The 20,293-nt window shown below is 40.9% G+C and overlaps 1 protein-coding gene across 3 annotated transcripts in view; it reads left to right on the forward strand.

Moving 5' to 3' along the window:
• The window catches only part of RBM45 (RNA binding motif protein 45), a 109,432-nt gene that overhangs the window by 29,391 nt on the left and 59,748 nt on the right, over nt 1-20,293 (forward strand). For 2 of the 3 annotated variants that reach the window (XM_069225422.1, XM_069225424.1), the window contains exons 3-6: nt 483-609; nt 6,577-6,702; nt 10,342-10,401; nt 15,541-15,720. In XM_069225422.1, coding sequence (XP_069081523.1) covers nt 483-609; nt 6,577-6,702; nt 10,342-10,401; nt 15,541-15,720 — 493 coding nt within the window. The remainder of the gene's footprint in view (nt 1-482; nt 610-6,576; nt 6,703-10,341; nt 10,402-15,540; nt 15,721-20,293) is intronic. The other variant, XM_069225423.1, reaches the window with a different exon arrangement.

Consider the following 20,293-nt stretch of genomic DNA (forward strand, 5'->3'; position numbering starts at 1 on the left):
AGATGCAATCCTATTTAGAGTCTGCGATTCATTCAGTACTGCCAAGATATTTTCTCTTTCGCAGGTATGGTTATTTTGACAGGTATGGATGTTTATTGCTCCACAATGTGACCAACTTTGTAAAGGAGTAAAAAGATGGTCTTAAAGATATAGGAAAAAGAATAACTGTTAAAGTTCTTTATCAAATGGAGGATGCAAATACCTTTAAAAAAATTTTTATAGAATACTGCAGTGTGGTTGCATTTTTCCCTTTGCAAGTCCTAAAATGTTTTTAAATATTTGGCTTTGTTTTCAAACTTTTTGTTTGTCCACTTTGTTTTTGAAGAACTAATTCACCTTACCTGGAGAACCTTAAGCAGAAATATTAGATAATGTGTCTGTTTCCTTATCTGATAACTGTGTGCATTCTATGTGAACTAATCAACTTTATTGCTCTGTATCACTTTTAAATGTACCCATTATGCAAATTCTTCCTCTTCTAGGCGTTCGGGGACATAGAATACTGCAGCATTATTAAGAACAAGAATACAGGAGAGAGCAAGGGCCTTGGCTATGTGCGTTTTTTGAAACCATCTCAAGCTGCCTTAGCAATAGAGAACTGCGATCGAAGTGAGCCTTTTAATTTATTGATAATATGTTTAAAATGGTATGTTGTCATAATAGGTAAATGTCTGTAGTCAGATAGCAAAACAATAACCTCTTTAAGTGTGTAGAGAAAACCACAATCACTTAAACCAGTATTTTGGTATCCGTTACTGGTTCGCAAGTTTGAGATGCACTTTAAAGATGTGTGATTTAAGTGTTCTGAAAGTGTAATTTAGCTAAGATTCTTGTTTGCAAACCTAAGCCATACCCCTTGCTCCATTTTCACTTTCTGGTTCAGTGGTCATGACCATGCGTGTATCCTGAGACAAATAGCTTATCTTCTTTAGGAATCAGTGACTGCCTAAACATGTCTAAATGAAAATAAAGATTTACCCTTTCGTATTAAATCATTTTCTTATTTTATAATTTATTTTTGTACCTAAAAAAGAAAATACATTTCAGTAAAGTAGCTTTTTTATTTCTTGAAACATCCAGTTTTTCACCTGATGCTTAAGCTAAATTTATAGCAAATAGATCGTCATTTTTGCACAAGACCATGCAATTTGTAGATCATAACAATACTGGTACCCTCCAATTCAGGTGAAAAGGATTTGATGTCTCTAATGTAATTAAGGAGGTGGTGCAAAATGTTTAGTTATAGTCGTGATATGGGATAGATCTTAAGCTTTAATGTGTCCTGGTCTTACTGCATGCTTCAGAGTGCAACAGACAAAAATGTAATATAGATTGTTTGGCACCTAACCTGTCTCTAAGTGGTTCAAGGCATAGAATTAAAGTATGCTAAGAGATGTTGACGTGAGTCTGTCTCTCTGTGTCTCTCTCTCTGTCTCTCTCTCTGTCTCTCTCTGTCTCTCTCTGTCTCTCTCTGTCTCTCTCTGTCTGTCTTTCTCTGTCTGTCATTCTCTCTCTGTCTGTCATTCTCTCTCTGTCTGTCTTTCTCTCTCTGTCTGTCTTTCTCTCTCTGTCTGTCTTTCTCTCTCTGTCTTTCTCTGTCTCTCTCTCCATTAGCATTAATAACTATGAAAGTTACCGGCTCCCACATAGATTTTTTAGATTGTACCGCTGTAAAAGTAGGTAAATGTTAATAAAAATTGGTAAAACAAAATGCATTTATTTGTAAAGTGTTTCACCTATATAAATATTGCATCAGTGACTCTCGCTGAAAGAATTGAATTTATATGGACCTCTGAGTAGTCCTTTCAAAATGATAGCCAACTTCCAAAATGTAAAAATGTTACCTTGTATTTGCACCTTAAAGTATAATAAAAGGTAACACATCTTCTGCTAATCAGCACTGATGTATAGCATAATAAACGTCAACTGCGGCTTCTTCTTAGAATAATGTTATGGATGAGATGGATCAGATCTGCTGTTGTACTGTTTTTCCCGCAAAAAGTGTTGACACTTTCCATATGTGACCCTATGCACTTGTAAATTGTAGGTTGTTAGTGAATTCATGGAGGAATGGAGTAGGGCTTGGTCACACATTTTCACTGTCCAGTTAACAACAATGAAATGGATCATACTTGTGCACCATTATATAGACTTGTCTCATGGAGTTTGATTTTATTGGTCGTGTAGGGGTGGCATAAGCGCTACCCTCATAGTGTTGGAAGGCTGCTGCCTTCAGCAGGCATTAAGCAGCACAGACAGGGCGGTGGCAGCATATCGTGTAGTGATTGGTAGTAGTTAACAGGACCTTTTTCACCCTGTGTCAGTAAGTGGGACCTGCAGGCTCACTTACCTTTTTTTAAAGTTCTGCTGCTGTGTGCTTAACTCACCTTTTGGCCTATATCAGGTAGATCTAGAATGCTGCATAACTCAGCGCTCGATGTATGTATGCCTGGGAAGGGTGCAGTAGAGGGATAGGGAAGTATTTTTGTACATGTGGGATTAGTGCATGTGCCGAGTGTATGTATGTATGTATGTATGCATGTGAGGAATACATGACATGAAAAATGTCATGCTGTGTTGTGGATGTGCAATGAAAGCTTGTGCTGGGTGTATGTTGGTTGTGTGATGTACAATACATGAAGGGTGAAGTGTTGTGCAGTGTGCACATGGTGTGTGTTGGCAGTGTGTTGGCTTGCAAATAGCACACCTTGGTACAGTATAGAAAAGCTTCAGTGCTGAAAAGTTTGCACAGACTGAATGGATGCACTGCATGTATGTGTACTTGTAATGGTACAGTGCTGGGAGGGAACAGTGCTGGACAGTAAGTGTGTTGTGAATGTACACTGGGAAATTGTGGCTGCATTGGTACATTACATGGAGGACTCTTTACTGTTTTGGAAAGCTCAGGCCTGCATGGTGAAGACCGGAGGAGTCGAGGAATCCCCCTGACAGATTTTTGTAATGCTGCATCATTCCTGTGAAGTGGGTGGGACATCCTGGAGGAAGGGACCCACCCTTTAAACTTTAAAATTTAAAAAGTTGCTGTTTGATTCAGTGATAGATCACAAGGAAGGGGCCTGGATTAATCTCAGAAAAGGTGATGGGGCTGATAAGGGTATCACAAGGAGTAGGGCTGGGAGCCTGGAATTAACCTTTTGGTGCACATATCACAGTGGCTGACATCCAGGTGTGAGCTCTAGTCACTCTTATGAATTGTGTTGTGAATCAATCAGCTTTGGAGTCATGCCTGCTGTGACAGACCTTTCTTTATGGGGAAAGAAGAAAAATAGAAGTTGACACCTCAAAAGAAGCAGAACCCCAGCATAAAACCTAAAACACTGAGGCCCTAAATCTCATTTTGATATTTGGAAATAGACTATTAGAAGGGGAGGTCGAGACCCCAAACTTTGTCATCTGCCAAGCAGCCAGATGGCCTGTGAGAAGGGAAAGCTCTACAAGACTTCTGCCTGTGACCAGGACTAAGGGCAAAGGCCTGCTATTCTCCCTGCTGGGTGAGCGGGCATCACCCAGGGAAACCCAAGAGCACCTGCCCTGGAGCCTGAAGCATCAGTGCCTGTCTTCTTGCCAAGACTAGCTGTTCTGTGAGTAAAAAGAGCGTGTTGGGGGGAGCGAGGTCCAGTGGGGGCTCCCTGAGTGAGGTGTGAGGAGAACTGCTTCGCACTGACCTTGTGCAGGAATGGCACAGCAACCTCCATATGCCAGGAAAGGGCCGCCATGATCTAAACTGTGTGAACAGCACTGTGTGGGGCGCACCAGGCCTACACCGCTGCACCGCAGTGACCTCGTATGAAGAGAGCTGATATTCACATTTTTATGACTGGAATATGGAAGATGCATACGTTTGATGTTATGAACATGAAAATGATGACTTGATTTCTTGAGATTAAACCACTACAATAAATGTAACTTAGATTTGCCTAAGGAAGTAGAAGAACAACCACAAAACACTTGTTGTTGGTGCATGCAGGATTGATTTGCGACTGGTGACCTTTGGGCTTGCTACCAAGTGTTGGAACTTTACTTGTATCAGCAGAGAATTGGATGAAACGTCAGATTTAGTTTTTACATTTCAAATTGTTCTTTGTAACTTAATGTGTGACTGATATTGACTCCATGCATGAGGACTAGATGTATAATGTTAAATTAACAGCAAGCAGTAAACTGATTGAATCTTCAAAATGTTACTGGTTTTCTCTTTGTTCCATACTTAATAATTTTTGATGTTTCAACTCCCTTCTTCCCATGGGTATATTAAAGTATTGAACTGGACATTGATTTTTTTTCTTTTTTTTTCTTACTGTGTGCACTTTGAGTTACAAGTTATATTCACTTACCTGTAGTAAGCTCCACGCCCACCCCCTCCCGGAAGTCTTTGACTGCTCGTCCTTAGCTACCACTGAGAGTCAAGTTCAGAAGGGGTACATCAGGAGTAAAAGGCCTCAACCAGCACAGAGGGTCCAGAGCCCCTGTGTTCCTTGAGACCCTGGGAAGGGATTCTAAAACCATGCAGTTGTAAATGCTCCATTCTTCGAAAACTGTAATATATCTATGAATTCTTGGGTGGAGACCGACTGGAAAAATTGGTCTCCCTACTAATGTAATAGTTTGTTTTCATTACCCAAAGAAAGATATGAATTTTAAACGTAGAAAAGGCATCACTGTAATAAAGCACTGCTTGTCTCATCTGCCCAAGAGTTTAAGCCAATCCTTTAATCACCTCCTTGAGACAAATGTATCAATTGTATTAATTATGTTAATTCAGGGAAATAATTTTGCAGACTGACTATAGAACAAATTTGAAAATGGATTTGCACTTGTAGGGTTAATAGTCGAAGTTTATGGTAAAAGTATTACTCTCTTGACCTGATTTCACAAAGGTAGGTGTACACTTTTGTGTAAGTTTACTATTTTTGGTATTGACAAGTTTAATTTTCCTAATAGAAATTTAACAACTCTGGCGACTCTGCAGTTGGGGGTGGGGGGGGGGGGGGTTTGAACTGCTCATAAAAAGATAGGAGAAGCCTGTCTTTATGTGCGGAGAGAGGACAGTCGATAGGACAGGCCTGTCTTTCACGTCAAAGTTCTCTGCAGTGGTAAAATCACTAGTAGTAAAATTAAACTTGAGACTCCAAAGTTGTAAAATTACTGTTAGTAAAATCAAACAGTTGGGACAATGCAGCCATGTCTCTCGATGAGCAGGCAGGTCCTCCCTATTAAAGAAATGACATGAGTTGGAAAAACAGCAAAACCAACTGAGCACATCCATCAAACCCTTTCTAATGAAACTCTCAAAATCTCGTCACACTTTGAGATAAATATCTTACAATACATTTTAATATCATAATTAAGAAAGACCTACTATGAAATGCTAAATCTAAAAGAGCGTTCCCTTATTTACACTTAATATAATGGGTTTTTAACATACAGGAAATAACCTTAATTGCTATCCTTCTCAGCAAATTCTATTTTTCCATCTATTATCCTCCATCTGAGCTTTATTTATGTTAATGGAGACTGAGTGGAGCTAGCTAAATAATGTAAATTGTTGCGAGGGACAGAGACTCCCCACTAGAACTTTCCCAAAAGGCTAAGTGTCTTGGCAATGCATATTTGTTTCTGGAACAGGACAGATGTAAAGCCTTGTCCATATCCTTGTTATTAGAATTTCCACTAATGGCCTTCTGTTGTCTCTTAGGAATTGTTATGAGTGCACATATAGTCATAACAACGAATTGAAAGACGAGCAATCCATATTGGCAAAAGTGTTATTTATGGGGTGGGTACAGGACCACCTGAGACCTCTTTGCTCTTAAAACAATAAATGATTATTTCCAAAACCTCTGTCCCAATGGAATAAAAGATAATTGATGGTCAGATGTTTCGTATGTCTGTGTTTAGCCTCCTTTCTTAATCCCTCCTTTACCTTTCCTGATTCAGTATCCATAATGCCCTGTGGTGTTCTATCTGTGGTATCCTCAGAATCATAGCTCAAGTTTGGGTAGAGTTCATTTAGATTATTTTTTCTTTCCTTTTGACTTTGCTTTTCCGTCTGGGGGAGTTGCCCAGCACAATAGCCATTTTATTGGGAGTCACTGTTTTTTCGGATATGATACTCTGTTTTGTACTTTTTACTTTCTGATCAGCTCTCTAGCAAAACGAACTGTTAAGGTGCTGTTTTCATTTAACAGCAAAGTGTTAGCTGCAAAGGTACAGTTTGTGGCCTCAAACAGATAAAATTGTATCTCAAACCTACTACAGAGTGCTATTGGTAACATTTTGTGTCAAGTCGGGTTTTATCATCTGTATGTGAAAATTGTTTGAAGTTAATGAGCGAAATACCAAAACTACTCCAGCTAGACCAGTCATGTTAAACTGGCTAATTCTGTGCTTGATGATTGCTAACATTTCAGCAATAGGTGTGAGTAATTGTGTCCATGGCTTTAAAGATGAAAGCATGTGTTTTTCCCTCTCTAAGCCTTGTCAGTGTCATACTTTAAGAATAACGTATGCCTTGCAACTTTTAAGTATTCATGGTCTATTTTTTATTTATTAAAGGTTTTAAGGCAATTTTGGCTGAACCAAAGACTAAGACTACAACTACAACATCCGAGAATGATTATTATGGCAGCGTAAGACCTGATCCTTCTTTACATGATCATACAGCCAGCCTTTATCCTTATGGTAAGTGACAAGATGCATGTGATAATTGGACATTACTTCAGAAATAGTGCCTCTTAGCTTGAATAGAGGCATTGTCTAACTGGTCCTAAAATTACATTTGTAGCCACTAAAAGTGAGGAATTCTGCTAAGAGTTTCTGAAAGTTTAATTTTGGAAGCCTCTGTTCTTTTTGTGATAATTAAAATGAAAGGCAGGGGGGTCATCAACTTTACAGCGATTTCTAGTCTTGGTTTGCTATTTTGAAAAGAAAAATGCTTTAAGGCTATTGAACTTGGAATTATGATCTACAGTATTTTGGAACAAGGGAGCATTTGCTGTGTCTTCTGTATTACATTTAGTCTCGGGTTCTCCGATAGATGTTTTTTTGCATATGCTATTTACTCTCTTAATGATTTTTGTTTGGCCAGGCATAAGATCATAAGAACTCATATCCAGTTGCCAGCAAGTATAGTTTGATCATAGCGTCTACAATGTTTTGTAAGGTCTCACGTTACTATCCAGCTGAGTTGCAACCATTTGAATCTGTTGTGGTTTTCAAATATCTCTTTTCAAATGTTCATGACATTAATGCTCGGAGATGATCAATGCCCCTATTGCTATGGGTTGTAAAGTGGTTGGAATATATAGGATATTTATTTTCTGTTTTTGTTTTCCAGTTTATTAGAGCAAGCATTGGTTAGCAAATTTTGTTCAGAGTGCATTGTTTTTGTCTTTGACATGTGCGCCTAATTATTAGATTTAGAGATAATTAATAATTTCTTTGAAAGAAGTGGATTGTCCTTACATGAGTAATTTGAATCCGCTCCTATTCCCTCTTAACAATTGTGAAAGCTTGAAGATAGATTTTTTTTGTTTTCTGTAGCACTGAGGTTTCACCTGTCAAGCACCTAGAAGTTCTCTGATACTAAACTGTTTTCTCCACATGTAGGCTGAGGCACAAGACATGGAGGTAGTAGATAAAGGTGTTAAGATAATTGGTTGGGGGGGGGCGTGTTGAGGCTGATCAGTTAGCAGAGGGGAGCAGTTTGGCTCAGTGGTAATTCAGATCTCTTGAACTCTGCAGTCTGTAGCATTAAGTGGAGCTCCTAGATGGTGAGTGACGGTTATTGTGAGTTGATACTCGTACTCCCTTTTTGAGTGCCTGCCAAAATAGTAAATGGTATTGAGTGTTTCCTAAAGTGAAGGAAGTTAGGTAGGCTATTTTTGTAAGGCGAGTGGTTGGTGCGTATAATTTGTGAGTATTTGAGCATAGACTAACAGTAGTCCAGAAGGGCCATTACCAGTGATCTTCTAATTTGTACCCCTTACCCATCCAAAGGAAAATTCTTTCTAAACGTGGAAAGTTGGAAGATGGTGTTTGTGAACATTTTAGTCTTTCCTTTAACCAACAATTGAACAGTCAAAAATGTCAAGATTTTTTTCATTCTGTTAGTGGGTGTCTGGACAGTGTCCATTCTGTTAGCAGACTGAGAGACAGCAGGCTATGCTTGTTATTGCTCATGATTAAAATGTCTGTTTGGAAATTTACCTACATTCAGAATTTCTACAAGAGCCAAGCGCATTGTTCCTGTCTTGACAACCTGACATGTTACAGTTATAATCTAATCCAGTGTTTCACAAACTGTGGGTCACAGCCAAGCGGATTTTTGGTGGGTTGTGAAAGTCCAAGAAATAAATAAAGATGCCTTTATATTCTGTTTCTATCTGTGTCACATTTGCTGGGTTTCAAGGACAGAGTTCAAATGTCAGGTTAGGTCTTCTGACAAATCACTGCTTATTTTATAACATGGACTGGTGTTTTACAAACTCCTCATTTTGCAGTCAGAGAAAGTAAAGTGAATTATTTGACAATCCTATTAGGGCACAGAGTGTAAAAGGAAAGGCACAACAAAATGTAAATACCTGTAAAATAATATGTACACTTTCAGGCATTAGAAAAGCATGAACAACACAAATTAATACACTGCACAAATGATAACTATTCACTGAACCGGATTTTCACATATTTTCCTTTGTGTGCAATATAGTTTTAACAGTAAAACTGTATGTCTGTGGAAATTTAGTGGCCATGTCACTGGAAAATGTGCTGTCTGTAAATGACAGTTCACGTCCACACAATGCTTTATTTAGAATGAAAAATCCCCACCTCGTGCGTTAAAACTAGGTGGGTTGTGAAAGTTTTGTCTTTCTAAAAAGTGGATTGTGGTTCTAAAAAGTTTGGGAAACACTGCTCTAATCTAAGTGCCATCAGTGTACATTTTGAATTGTACATTGTGTGATTCTATTTTCTTGCTGTCTGGCATATTCATGCAGAGGAGGTATATGATATACTGCTTCGAAACCTATGGCTTTGTGATTCAGCTACTCTGATCCTTTCTCATCAGTGGTTTTGAAGAAAAGATTGGATCCTTTTGGATAACTTTACTGGGGGTTCCTCCCCAACTTGTCTTCAAGCCTTTTTAACAGTATGTAACAATTGTTATTTTAAACCACCCTAGTCATTTCATTTCAGTCCGCTGTATGGTCTATGAAGATGCCATGGTCAACCTACCTATTTTCGGAAGGAATCAAAAATTCAGGAGATGAAAGTAATTCAGGCTTACTTGTGATGATATAGACCACATCTTCTAAAACTCAGTTGTAGAATTTTCAGTTACTTTTTTTTAACACATTTTGTTGTTTGAGCAGCATTAAACTGCAGTTAATAATGCTAATTTACCTACAAACTGCTCCATCACCCATCACTTGGACAGGATTTTGGGGTGAAGAATTAGACTCTCTTTGGTGATAATTTCTTTACCTTTTTATGCTGTTTTATTTAGTATCCAGAAACTATTTTGGTATGCATAGTGTTACGACTAATTCTGGGCTCATTTGTAGAACAGTTCAGCACCATTGTATGGCGCAGGGCAGCTGGAGTTTGCCATCCTTGTTTACACCTTTAGTTAACTGATTTCATTGAAGAAGAAAACCTAATTCTTTTTAGAGACCACCTATTGGTTGTTTTCACTTGTTTAGTGAGTCTAGGATTTAATGGTGTGTAAAGGTATCTGGAGATATTTTAGATGTCTGGGGTTTTCTTTCTATAAGAACGATTTGAGTATCATGTTTTCTAGTATTTGTTCTTCTTTAAAGTTGCAAGCTGTTTAGATCATTTCTTGAGGCAAAATCTGTCCTCAATATTAGCCAGCCTTGTGTTTGTAGTGTTGTGACTTTATTTATTTAGGCCTGATGGTCTCTAGTCCTACATTTAGACTTATGGCAAGTGTCCATATGTTTTTGAGCCTTCCAGACTAGGGCCTAAGAGGGGGCTTGGTGCTCTTGGATCATTCCTTAAACTTTCAGGGTTTTACCACTGGCAATGCAAGAAGAACAAACTAATCAATGACTATAGAAAATAAATTATCAAAGTACTTAACATGCAAGGCTGTTCTTAGCTGAAAATAGAAGCACAGTAAGGTACATTAATTAATAATTTAAGTAATTAATAGTTCTTTAAAATGTATGTAATTGGCAAATGTTGACAATGTTAACCTTTGTTTTTGGGGGGGAGTAGTTGCATTTGTTATCTGGCTTGGAAGTCTTTTAAACGTGTTCAGTTTATTTTTTGTTACAAATTTGCTCTTGTTTTTACCTCCAGACCTTGGAACGAGGAGCAGTGAATTCAACAGTTTGCGTTTACGAGACAGACATGTTTCAGGTAATCCAGTGGAGGGGGAGAATGGCCTGCTGAGTCAATGAATATTTTTTCTGGCAAGGCAGCAAACTGTAGGATAGGTTGAAGGGAGGAAAACGTATGTACAGAAAGGATGGGTAATGTCTTGGAGAAATAGGGAAAGTTGAGGGCCACGTCCACGGTTGCAGTGAGATGTTTTGATTTCACCATTTACATTATAATTGATTGTATATCTCCAGAGAGTTGGCACTTCTTTCAGATACTATAGATGAAAATTACAATGTTTAGATAAATGCCCACCAAATTAAACAAAGCTTCAAGATGTAAATGCTTTTATCTAAGTCATCAATGTTTGGTGACTTTTCAGACCTGAACCTAGAGGCACCCTTGAAATTGAAATACCTTCATGGCTTCACTCCATGTTCGACCTGAAAGTAGGCAAGTTCCCTAGATATTGATCTTCAAACGACTCCTATATAGGGATAGGGCAGAAGTCTGCAGGAATCGTACCACCTGCTTTTCGTGGCAGGGAATAAGAATTTTCCGGGGTTACAATGAATAATGAAGAATAGTATTGGATATATATTATTTGTCTATTAGTATTCAGTTCAATGACTAACATGAGGTGTCCACCAAGAATCGTTTTCACATAGGGTCATAATATACTTATCCAAAGAAAAGAACAGTGCTATCGTGAATACCTTGACACAAGTACATAGATTCATGGCATCACATAAAAATGTCAAAACAGTGGAAGTTGTTCCATGCCTACTTGCATCTTCTGCCTGTATTTTCCTGAACAGACTGCCATGATAAACTTTCAGGCTGTTGTATATTTACGGGTTAGCTTGCTACTGCCACAAAGAAACCTAGAAAGCCCGAAATAGGGTAAAGTTTTAGCCTTCAAATTCTGATTCTGACACCATGCCTCACTCATTACCATTACATTTCAACCATTTTGGAAATATCCTTTAGTATGCAAATGGCCAAGAAACCGAATGCATATTGAAGTCATACTTATACATGGCTAAAGTATTTTGCAAATCGTACTTTGGAATATGTCCTCCATATATCATGCAAGCCATATCTCCAAAGGTTACATCTTTAGATGGTTTTGTATACACTAAGCGTGCAGTCCTTGTATTATCAGACTTAAGACTGTTTAAAAGCATGCTAAGATATAAGAACATTAATTTGATGGGCTCAGAATGGAAACCACATCATAGCCATGTAACATTTTGGCAGAAATTCACTTTTAAAGCACATTTTAGAGGAGGCTCAGGAGCACATGTTGAATTAATGTATGTTTTTTGGGGGGGTGAGGGAGGATGGGCTTGGTCTTTCTGCTGATGGAATAAGTCGTGGTATTGTGAGCTCCCAGGTTTGGGCCTTATCCTGTGCTCCAGCTGCCATCTCCTTGGCCAGTGCTGTACACGCCTGCACAAGATGGCAGCTAAGACTGGAGAGCCCTGAAGCTCGCAGAGACCAGAGGTCACTAGGGGCGCATTATGAAGTATAGCGGAGGCCTGCAGAGGTTACTGCCTTGGACCAGTGGAGAATTTGCCTGCGTGAGGTAGCCAGCGTACAACAGCTTCATCTCATCACGAGCTGCACAGGAGCAGCTCACTGTGTGTGGCCTCTGCTGCAGTGAGAAGGAAAGCCAGGAGGTCCCCCTGGTGTTTTTCTAACCCGCGCCAAAGGCTGCCTGAGCTGGGTATGGCCGGTGAGACACTTAAGTTGGGAACCGCCATCCAGGTTGGTGTCCCTGTCTTTAACTTTTCATTGCTCTCTAGACTGAAGACGCTTGTGACCGCCGGCACCCTGCCCACAACACGTACTGTACATCAAACTCTCCTGATTGCCTAGGGTGCTCTGAATCCGGAGGTGAACTGCAGGAGCCCTTGACTGCATTAGGCCCCTTGTGCTGCGGTGCTACAACTTGGGTCTTTTCTCCACATGGGCTCCGAAAACTGGCCAGCTGCGTGAGGTATGCAGGCCCCCTCCTTCTACATTAAAGGCTTGGACTCTTTTTATGGGCCTTTGCTGACATTGCCCTTTGCTTTTTGTTGTTTTGTTGTCCTTGGCCCCTGCTGTGGAGGGGAGGGTCCCTTCTATGGATATTTGACACTTGTTTGGTGTTTGTGTGCAGACCCTCGACGCACTAACTGATCAGGGACTCAGTGAGCCAGCTATGCGTCTGCTCCCCGTTTGTATTCTCTGCAACTGTTGATTTATACTCTTTAGCACTCTCTTTGGTTCCTGAGACCTATACTGGGTACGGATAGAACTCCTGCACCCCACACACTCCAACACCACCCCCTGCTCTGTCAGCTGGTCGTCCCCTTTCCATATGGCTCATAACACTCTCCCCCCCCCTGCTTGGTTTGTGGGTATATTTCTGATCTGCAGTGTCTAGTTATAGTAGTTCCTTGGGTTGGGGGGGGTCCTGGGGTAGAGGTGTTGGTTTGTTTTATCGTTTGCTGGGACTAACTGGGGTCCTACGGCGGTCTGGTCCTTCTCCACCCTTCTTTGGGCATGGCTCACCCCTCCCCCCCCCCCCCCTTTCTGGGGGTTTTGGTTTGGGGAACCTTTATATGGATGAAACTGACCATCCTGTTTAAGCCTACTAGCGACCTGATTGATACAGAGGGGAGATATTCTGACAGGCCGGTTCGATGGGTGGGATATTACCTTTGTTAATGTTTACGCCCCAAAACTGATTAATCCTTAATTTTGGATACATTTTCCCAAATACTGGCACCTCTGCTACCTCAGGCACTTACTATCTGAGGCGATTTTAATTGGGCGGCCGATGTCTATCGTGACCGCTCCCACCCTTTACTCCGCGACTCCCCTACTGTTCGCCTAGCTCTGAGGTATGAATCGTAGCAAGGGCACTGGGGTTTAATTGATGGTTAGCGTCACCACCACCCCCTGCACCAAGATTACTCCTTCCACTCAATCATGCATGCACTGCATGTGTCACCTTTTTTATGCTTTCCTGACCTGGTGGACATCTCTTCTTTTGAATATTTAGCTTGCAGTTTCTTTGATAACCCCTTATGGCTGACGCTTCATTGGGGGCAGACCCCATGTACTGTGATACTATTCAGGAGTGTATCCATCATTATTTTGATGATAATACAGGCTCAGCTTCCTCTCTGCTTGTGGAGTAGGAAGCTTCTAAAATGGTGATTAAGGGTCAATACTGTTTTGAATTTGGCAGGGGTCCGAAGGACTTTGTTACGAGATATTGTCACTCAGGAGCCCACCCTCCAAGACTTGGAAAGCTTAAGCTTAGAATGACTGAATCTACAGCAGGAATTGCTGGATGTGAAGGAAAAGGTGGCAGAACAGGTGGCTCATCTTCGCTTTTTCGACCATTAACCTTATATGGTTAGGGTGCATTCAGATGTGGACAAGTCGGGCCCCCTGCTGGCTTGGTGTGCGAACCCACCCCGTTGAGGTCCCAGATTTTGGAATTGATTGCTCTGGACAGGGCCTGACAATTTACCTAGGGGGAAATCAGTCGATCCTTTGCAACTTACTATTCACGTCTGTATGCAGCCTGAGAATCGCATGTGGCCTCCCTTATTGGTGAGTGGCTGAATGCCTTGCCACCCAATTAAATGACTCGTGATGTCGTTGATGCCTTGGGGGGAAGATGTTATAACGAGGTGATCCGTGCTGAGGTTCGGCCTATGGTTCATGGAAAGGTCCCGTGGACCGATGGTCTTCCCATGGAATTGTATGTTGCCTGTCTTTATTTTCTTGCCCCACGATTGGTTATGTTATACCAAAGTGCACTGAGGGCCAAGGCTCTGACCCTACTCTGCATGAGGCACTTATAGTTCCCCTGCTCAAACCGGGTAAACTTGCCTCAGATATGACTGCTTACCAATACCTATCAATGTTAAATGTTGATCACAAAATTCTCAGCACCATATTAGCACACTGAATTCCCCCCCCCCCACCCACCCCACACACACATTCCCCAATTGATACACGATAACCAGTCCGGGATATTCTGGGCCAGTGGATGGCTCTAATTGTCCACCGTTTATTGGCACTAATGGGTGAGGAACGTCTATTACTGGAATGGGCAGGATGCATGTGTGTGGACATTGAAAAGGCACTTGACAGACTGGACTGTAACTACCTACTCACTTCCATGCTCTAGGACCGCACTTTGTGTCTTAGACCTTACTATTATACAGTGACCCTGTTACCAGGATTCGCATTGGTTGTACGATATCGGAGCAATGCCATGTTGCCTACTCTCCCTGCTACTTTTTGCCATTGCAGTGGAACCACTGGTGTGCGCAACATGAAGTCGTCTATTTTATGATGGTATCTGGGCTCGAGATGTGTCCCATTTTATTTCCCTGTACGTGGCTGACATGGTGTTATATTTGTATGACCTGCGCACAGACTTTCTTGCGGCCTTTGGTGAGGCCTCTGGGTGATTTGGCAGAAAACTAGCCTATTCTCCTCCCGTGGCGTTTGGGAGACATGCTTTGGAACCAGACAGTGGTACAATACCTCGGTGTCCACATATACCGAACCATCCCTGACCTTCTAGAGGGTAATATAGGCATGGCAGTACCTGCTGTGTGCGAGAGTGTCATTTTGGAAGACCCTACCCCGATTGGTGGCGGGCCACATAGCTGTGGTCAAGATGGTGGCGCTGCTCCGTCTGCTATACTTCTTTGCAGTGCTTACATTAATAATACTGAAATCTATTTTCTGGGACCATGAATCCATGCTCATTGATCTCATGTGGAATATAGGGTAGCAACGAATTACCGTGGTCAAGTTACAGTGGTCAACGGCAGATGGTGGGATGAAATCCCCAGACTTCTATTCCTCTTATTTGGCTGCTCAACTGCAGTGGTGTGTGGGCTGGTTTCCAGAGAGGGAGACCCCAGGACTGATGCATCAGTAGGAACGTTAATTTGCTTTCAAATTTATTTTTATATTTTTAGTGTATATTGTCTGCAGAGTTACTCTAAACAAAGAAAAGACAAACTGGCTGTATTATAGTTGGTTGTAAAATGAATTTCTCATGCAAGTTGTATATGTTCATAGACTTGAATGATAAACTTAACTCAATCAAAGTTAAAGTGTGCCTTTGTAATTGCTTATATTTTTTCCTTCATGGAGAAGAGCCAATGGACTTTCCAACATATCCAAAGGTTGAGCAGAGAGCCCGGGATGCTGTCTCGAAGCGCCTCACTGTTGCATCACGTGTCTCACTGATTCAGGAGCAGCTGTTTAATTTGTTTGACTTAATCCCCGGGCTAGAGTACTGTGAAGTACAGCGAGATCCTTATTCCAACTATGGTAATGTGTGCATGCTTATCTTTTGAATGTCAAAATGTAGACCCTGTGCAATGATTTGTCAGGGGGTTTAATTGTTCTGTTTCAAGATTGTATATCACAAGAACTTTATATTTGCTAGAAAATTACATTTAATGCCCCAGTTGCAAAACATGTTCTAAAACATTTGGCAAATCAACTTCTGTTTACTGTATTTTTATTTACCAGGCATAAATAAGATGCCATGACTGTTAAGCAAGGCCTGTTTAAACTTCAGGACTTACTTTTAAAATGAAGCCATCCATGAAAGTGCAAACCCCTCATCTTGCTGCCCATTGGAACAATGACAGTTATGTCTGTTTGCCCAAATTACTACATAGATAATTTAAAGCTCTTCCCTTTTTTGTTTGTTTTTAGCTTCGCCTTCCAATTTTCTCCTTCCTTCCTCACCTTACATGGAGGCTTACAAGACTTTTCATTTAATGAAAAATGATTTGAGTATAGTCTGTGTGCACACAGGAAATATATTGTATGCATGGCTTTTATGGAGGAATTGTTAATAGCTGGAGCCTATAGCATTCCAGGCTGTATGAAAACACTGCTACTTTTTAGGTCAAAGTCTACCAGACATCTCAGCTATCTGGTTGAAAAAACAATTATTGTGGGCATCCTGAAAGAGTTCCCTGGGAATGAAGTCCCTGCCCATTGCTTACTATTGGCTTTGTAACTCACATTTGCTTGCTTTCTATTTCCTGGCTTTATTTTCTTTTGGCTGTCCAAAACGTTGTTAACCATTGCTCCTTGTATTCTTCCACGAGTTCTCACTTTCTGTAAACAGGCCTTTAAATTTTGTTCTTATCCTGTCACATTTGCTGTAAGTTTGAAGACAGAGCCTGACATTTGACCTCCGTCTTTGGAGGGTGGTTGGCGTTTGCTTTTCTTTCTCTGACTTCAAAGGGAGAGGATCTATAATCTTGCCTGTACTGGGGACAAAAGGCTTTTTTTTTTCTAGAACACACCAACATTTAACCTCTATATATGAACTGGGAAATGTTTGAGAATATAGCAGAATTAAGAAAGCACAAAGGAAGCACTTGTAATTATGAAGTGTAGTGGAAACAAAAATGTTAATAAAATCAAAACAGGTCAGTACATTAGCTGATTCCATTTCCACATATTATCGTTTGTGCGCTATAGTTTTATCAGTAAAACTGCACGTGCTATTTTATTGATTTCAATTGAAAATGTGTTGTCTGTAATAGCAGAGCACTACCACACTATGCATACTCCACACCCTGCCACTCATCATTACCTTAACCCACTCTGCTATGTCGTAGTTGGACTCTTGCTCTAGGCAAGACTGCTGGTTTGAGGAGGACAGTACTTATGTTTGTAGGCGACTGTGCCAATCCTACAACAAAACGCAGCTGTCGTCCCAACCCTTCCGGTTTGCAAGCATTACCTCACCTAAAACAGTCCAAGGTGATTTGTGGCAGCGTTTACGCATGGACTCAAGAGTTTGACATCTCAGGGAGCATCGTAGTTAAACGGAGATTACCCCTTTCTCACGTTAACATGTCTCAATCACACACACAGGAAGTGAAGAAGATGCAGTAAAGTATCAAATAGGTTTTATTTTAGTAAAACTGCAATCTACGATAAGTTGCATGGGCTGCAATGATTAGGATAATGAACAGTGCAAGAAACAGAATGGTAAAGACGAGTCATTAGAACTGTTAACGCGTCCCTTTATGATTTATTTCAGGACTCGTTTTAGGCCAATGAGTCTTTTGACTCATTTGAGAGACACCGTAGCACGAGATAGCTAATCAATATATCAATCAATAATGTCATCAATATTTATCACGACAATGCATTTCACTTTAGTCCGTCATTAATCAATTCAAAACGCTACCATGACCTATCAGCCATGAATAACCACACCAGTTTAGTAGAATGTTATGAATTTTATTCCCTATTAATTACAGTCTAGAAGCATATCCGTTAATCTCAACACCAAGAAACATAATAGCATGGTCACGATGTGGCAACTTTGATAAGATTTCATTAAAGCGAGAATCACAAACATCAGAACATAACACGGCGTGAACATAGATCAAGATTGGCAGTGTCAACATTGCGTCAATTTAACCAAGCATAGTCTCGGTTGTTTGTCTACTTGCGTCCGTTTAGGTGAACACCTGTCCTAACCACTGATTAGCATTAGCATGTTGGGCTTCATGCAAAACAATTTAGAACACCAATTTGGAAAACATTTAGCTAAGGTCTCTGTCAAAAATAAGCAGTTGGTACCTAGAAAGGAAAAGCAAACAGACAAATTACAAATGCATTGTCATAATTACCCTCCAAGGATTGGGTCAGCGCACAGATTCAGTCTTCGTCTTCAGGACATCAGTCGAATCGCCATCAGTAAGAACTCAGCTAAGGGGGCAAAAGTGGCACTTCCCTCAAAAGGAGAAAAAGTGTAAAATGGGCAGTCTAAGGGGAAGGATGGTTTCAATAAAGTCTCAAGTCACCAAGCAGAGTGACAGAGTTTCTGGATAAAATCAATAGCATTCCCTAACCCGCCCGCATGACCTCTCTGTGACATGGGTTTTTATCCTTTTTTAGTAGTACATTCCCCTAAAATTCTATTGGACATTTAATACACCCCACTATCTTTAACCTATCAGAAAGTACATTAAGTAATCCTAATCTTCACCCCATATTGATTTGCAAGTTTTTGATTGGTCTTCATAATTGACGTCTTCAGAGGTGGCACATCCGGTGACTTCATCCTCTTGTAATTCTTTGCACATCTTTTGGTCAGCAATTCCACTGTCGTCTTCAGTTTGAATGACCTTGTACATTACATTAATCTATACTGTTTCAGTTCATTTATAACATTCTAGTTTTAAAAACGATGGGAGCGGGTGAGAAACGGATCTACATGGTTACATTCATCGTCCAAGTTCGAAGGAAAAGAACAAGCGGGGTCATGGCCCCCAGTGAGTCAGCACACTGAAAAATAGAAAAATGCATTTAATATGAGAGCCAGGCAGCTAAACTCCGGCTCATGCTAACTTAAGGCCTATGAGGTTTTCAATACAGATTTAATAACGCAAATGTTAATATAAGCTCATTTAAACGTAACATAAACATTTTGGTCATCATTATTAGTGCGCGTATATATTGGTGGGCACTCATCGTGGTCACAATTCAAGTGCACGTTTAAGCAAAATTGCTATTACTACAGTTTCTATGCGGCATCATCACACATTAATTCATAAACATTTCATGTTAATATAGATTATATAAGCTACGCTCTCCCAATACAAAGACCCCCACCATTTGTAGTATCATGAAATAACATGAAGTGTGAAAGATGTCCTAATAACCTAGCATGTAGGCCTAACCTCTAACCTAGAAGAGAGCTAGGTATGTTAAACCTCAATCTGCTAATGCCTGGCCACGAGAAGAGCCCCCAACTCTCGTTACCTTGGAACAAGGTCTCTAGTTCAGACTCCGTAAGACTGGGTCAGCGTCAAGGCGACGTGCAGCATCGATAGCAGCGAGGGCATTTGGTCGGAATCCCTCTGTCTGTCTGATAAAGTGAGGAGTATTTATACAGATCTACTTGGACCCCTGACGTAGGTTTGTTCCCAAACAATAGATAACAAGGCGTGCTTGGGATGGTAATTAATATAAACAATTCCCTCGAAAGCATGAATAGGGGAAAGTACTGAAAGTGAACACCTATAGTTTGTATTTGTCGCCTGATCTTGACGCCTTAGCGCGGTGACACTGATGCAAATTAAAACATGGGCCTAAATCAAAACAAGGCAGCCATCTTAACAGAATTAATTTAATAAATGTGCTAAAACAGAGCAAGCTAAGTAGGGAAAAAGGCACTGGGTTACGGGGGCACAAGTCTGCAAGTCACAGGCTAAGCTGTATCCCATTTAAAAACAAACTAGGATTCACTACAACGACATTCTACTCTACGCCACTCTATGCCTCTTCACTTTAAGCTACTCTACAACTCTCCATACCACTTTACTCCACGCTACACTACTCGGCTCTGTGACACTTTACTCCACTCCATGGTATGCCACTTCACTCTAGACCACTCAACTCTGTGCTACTCCACTTTGCGGCATTCCAGTCTCCTCCGTGACACTTTACGCCACGCCTCTCCACTCTGTGAAACATTACGCCACTCTACTACACTACACTCTGACACTCTACTAAACTCTATACCACCATGTCACTCCGCGCCACTCCTATCTACTGCTCTACTCCACAACTTTATCCCACTCTACGACTTTACTCCATGACTCTTTACAACATTTTATTGTACTCTACGCTCCTCCACTCAACACTCCCCACCACGATAATCCACTCTGCTCCATGATGCTCCACGCCCCTCCACTCAACACTCCTTGACTCTTGTCGCAACTCTGCGCCACGATGCTCCATTCTGCGACATGCCCCTCCATTCAACACTCCACTCTACTTTGTGCCATGATACTCCACTCCACTCTACGCCACGACACTCCACTCTGTGCTACGCCCCTCCACTCAACAATCCATGACA

This window comes from Pleurodeles waltl, chromosome 3_1, assembly GCF_031143425.1.
Source record: "Pleurodeles waltl isolate 20211129_DDA chromosome 3_1, aPleWal1.hap1.20221129, whole genome shotgun sequence".
NCBI lineage: Eukaryota > Metazoa > Chordata > Amphibia > Caudata > Salamandridae > Pleurodeles > Pleurodeles waltl.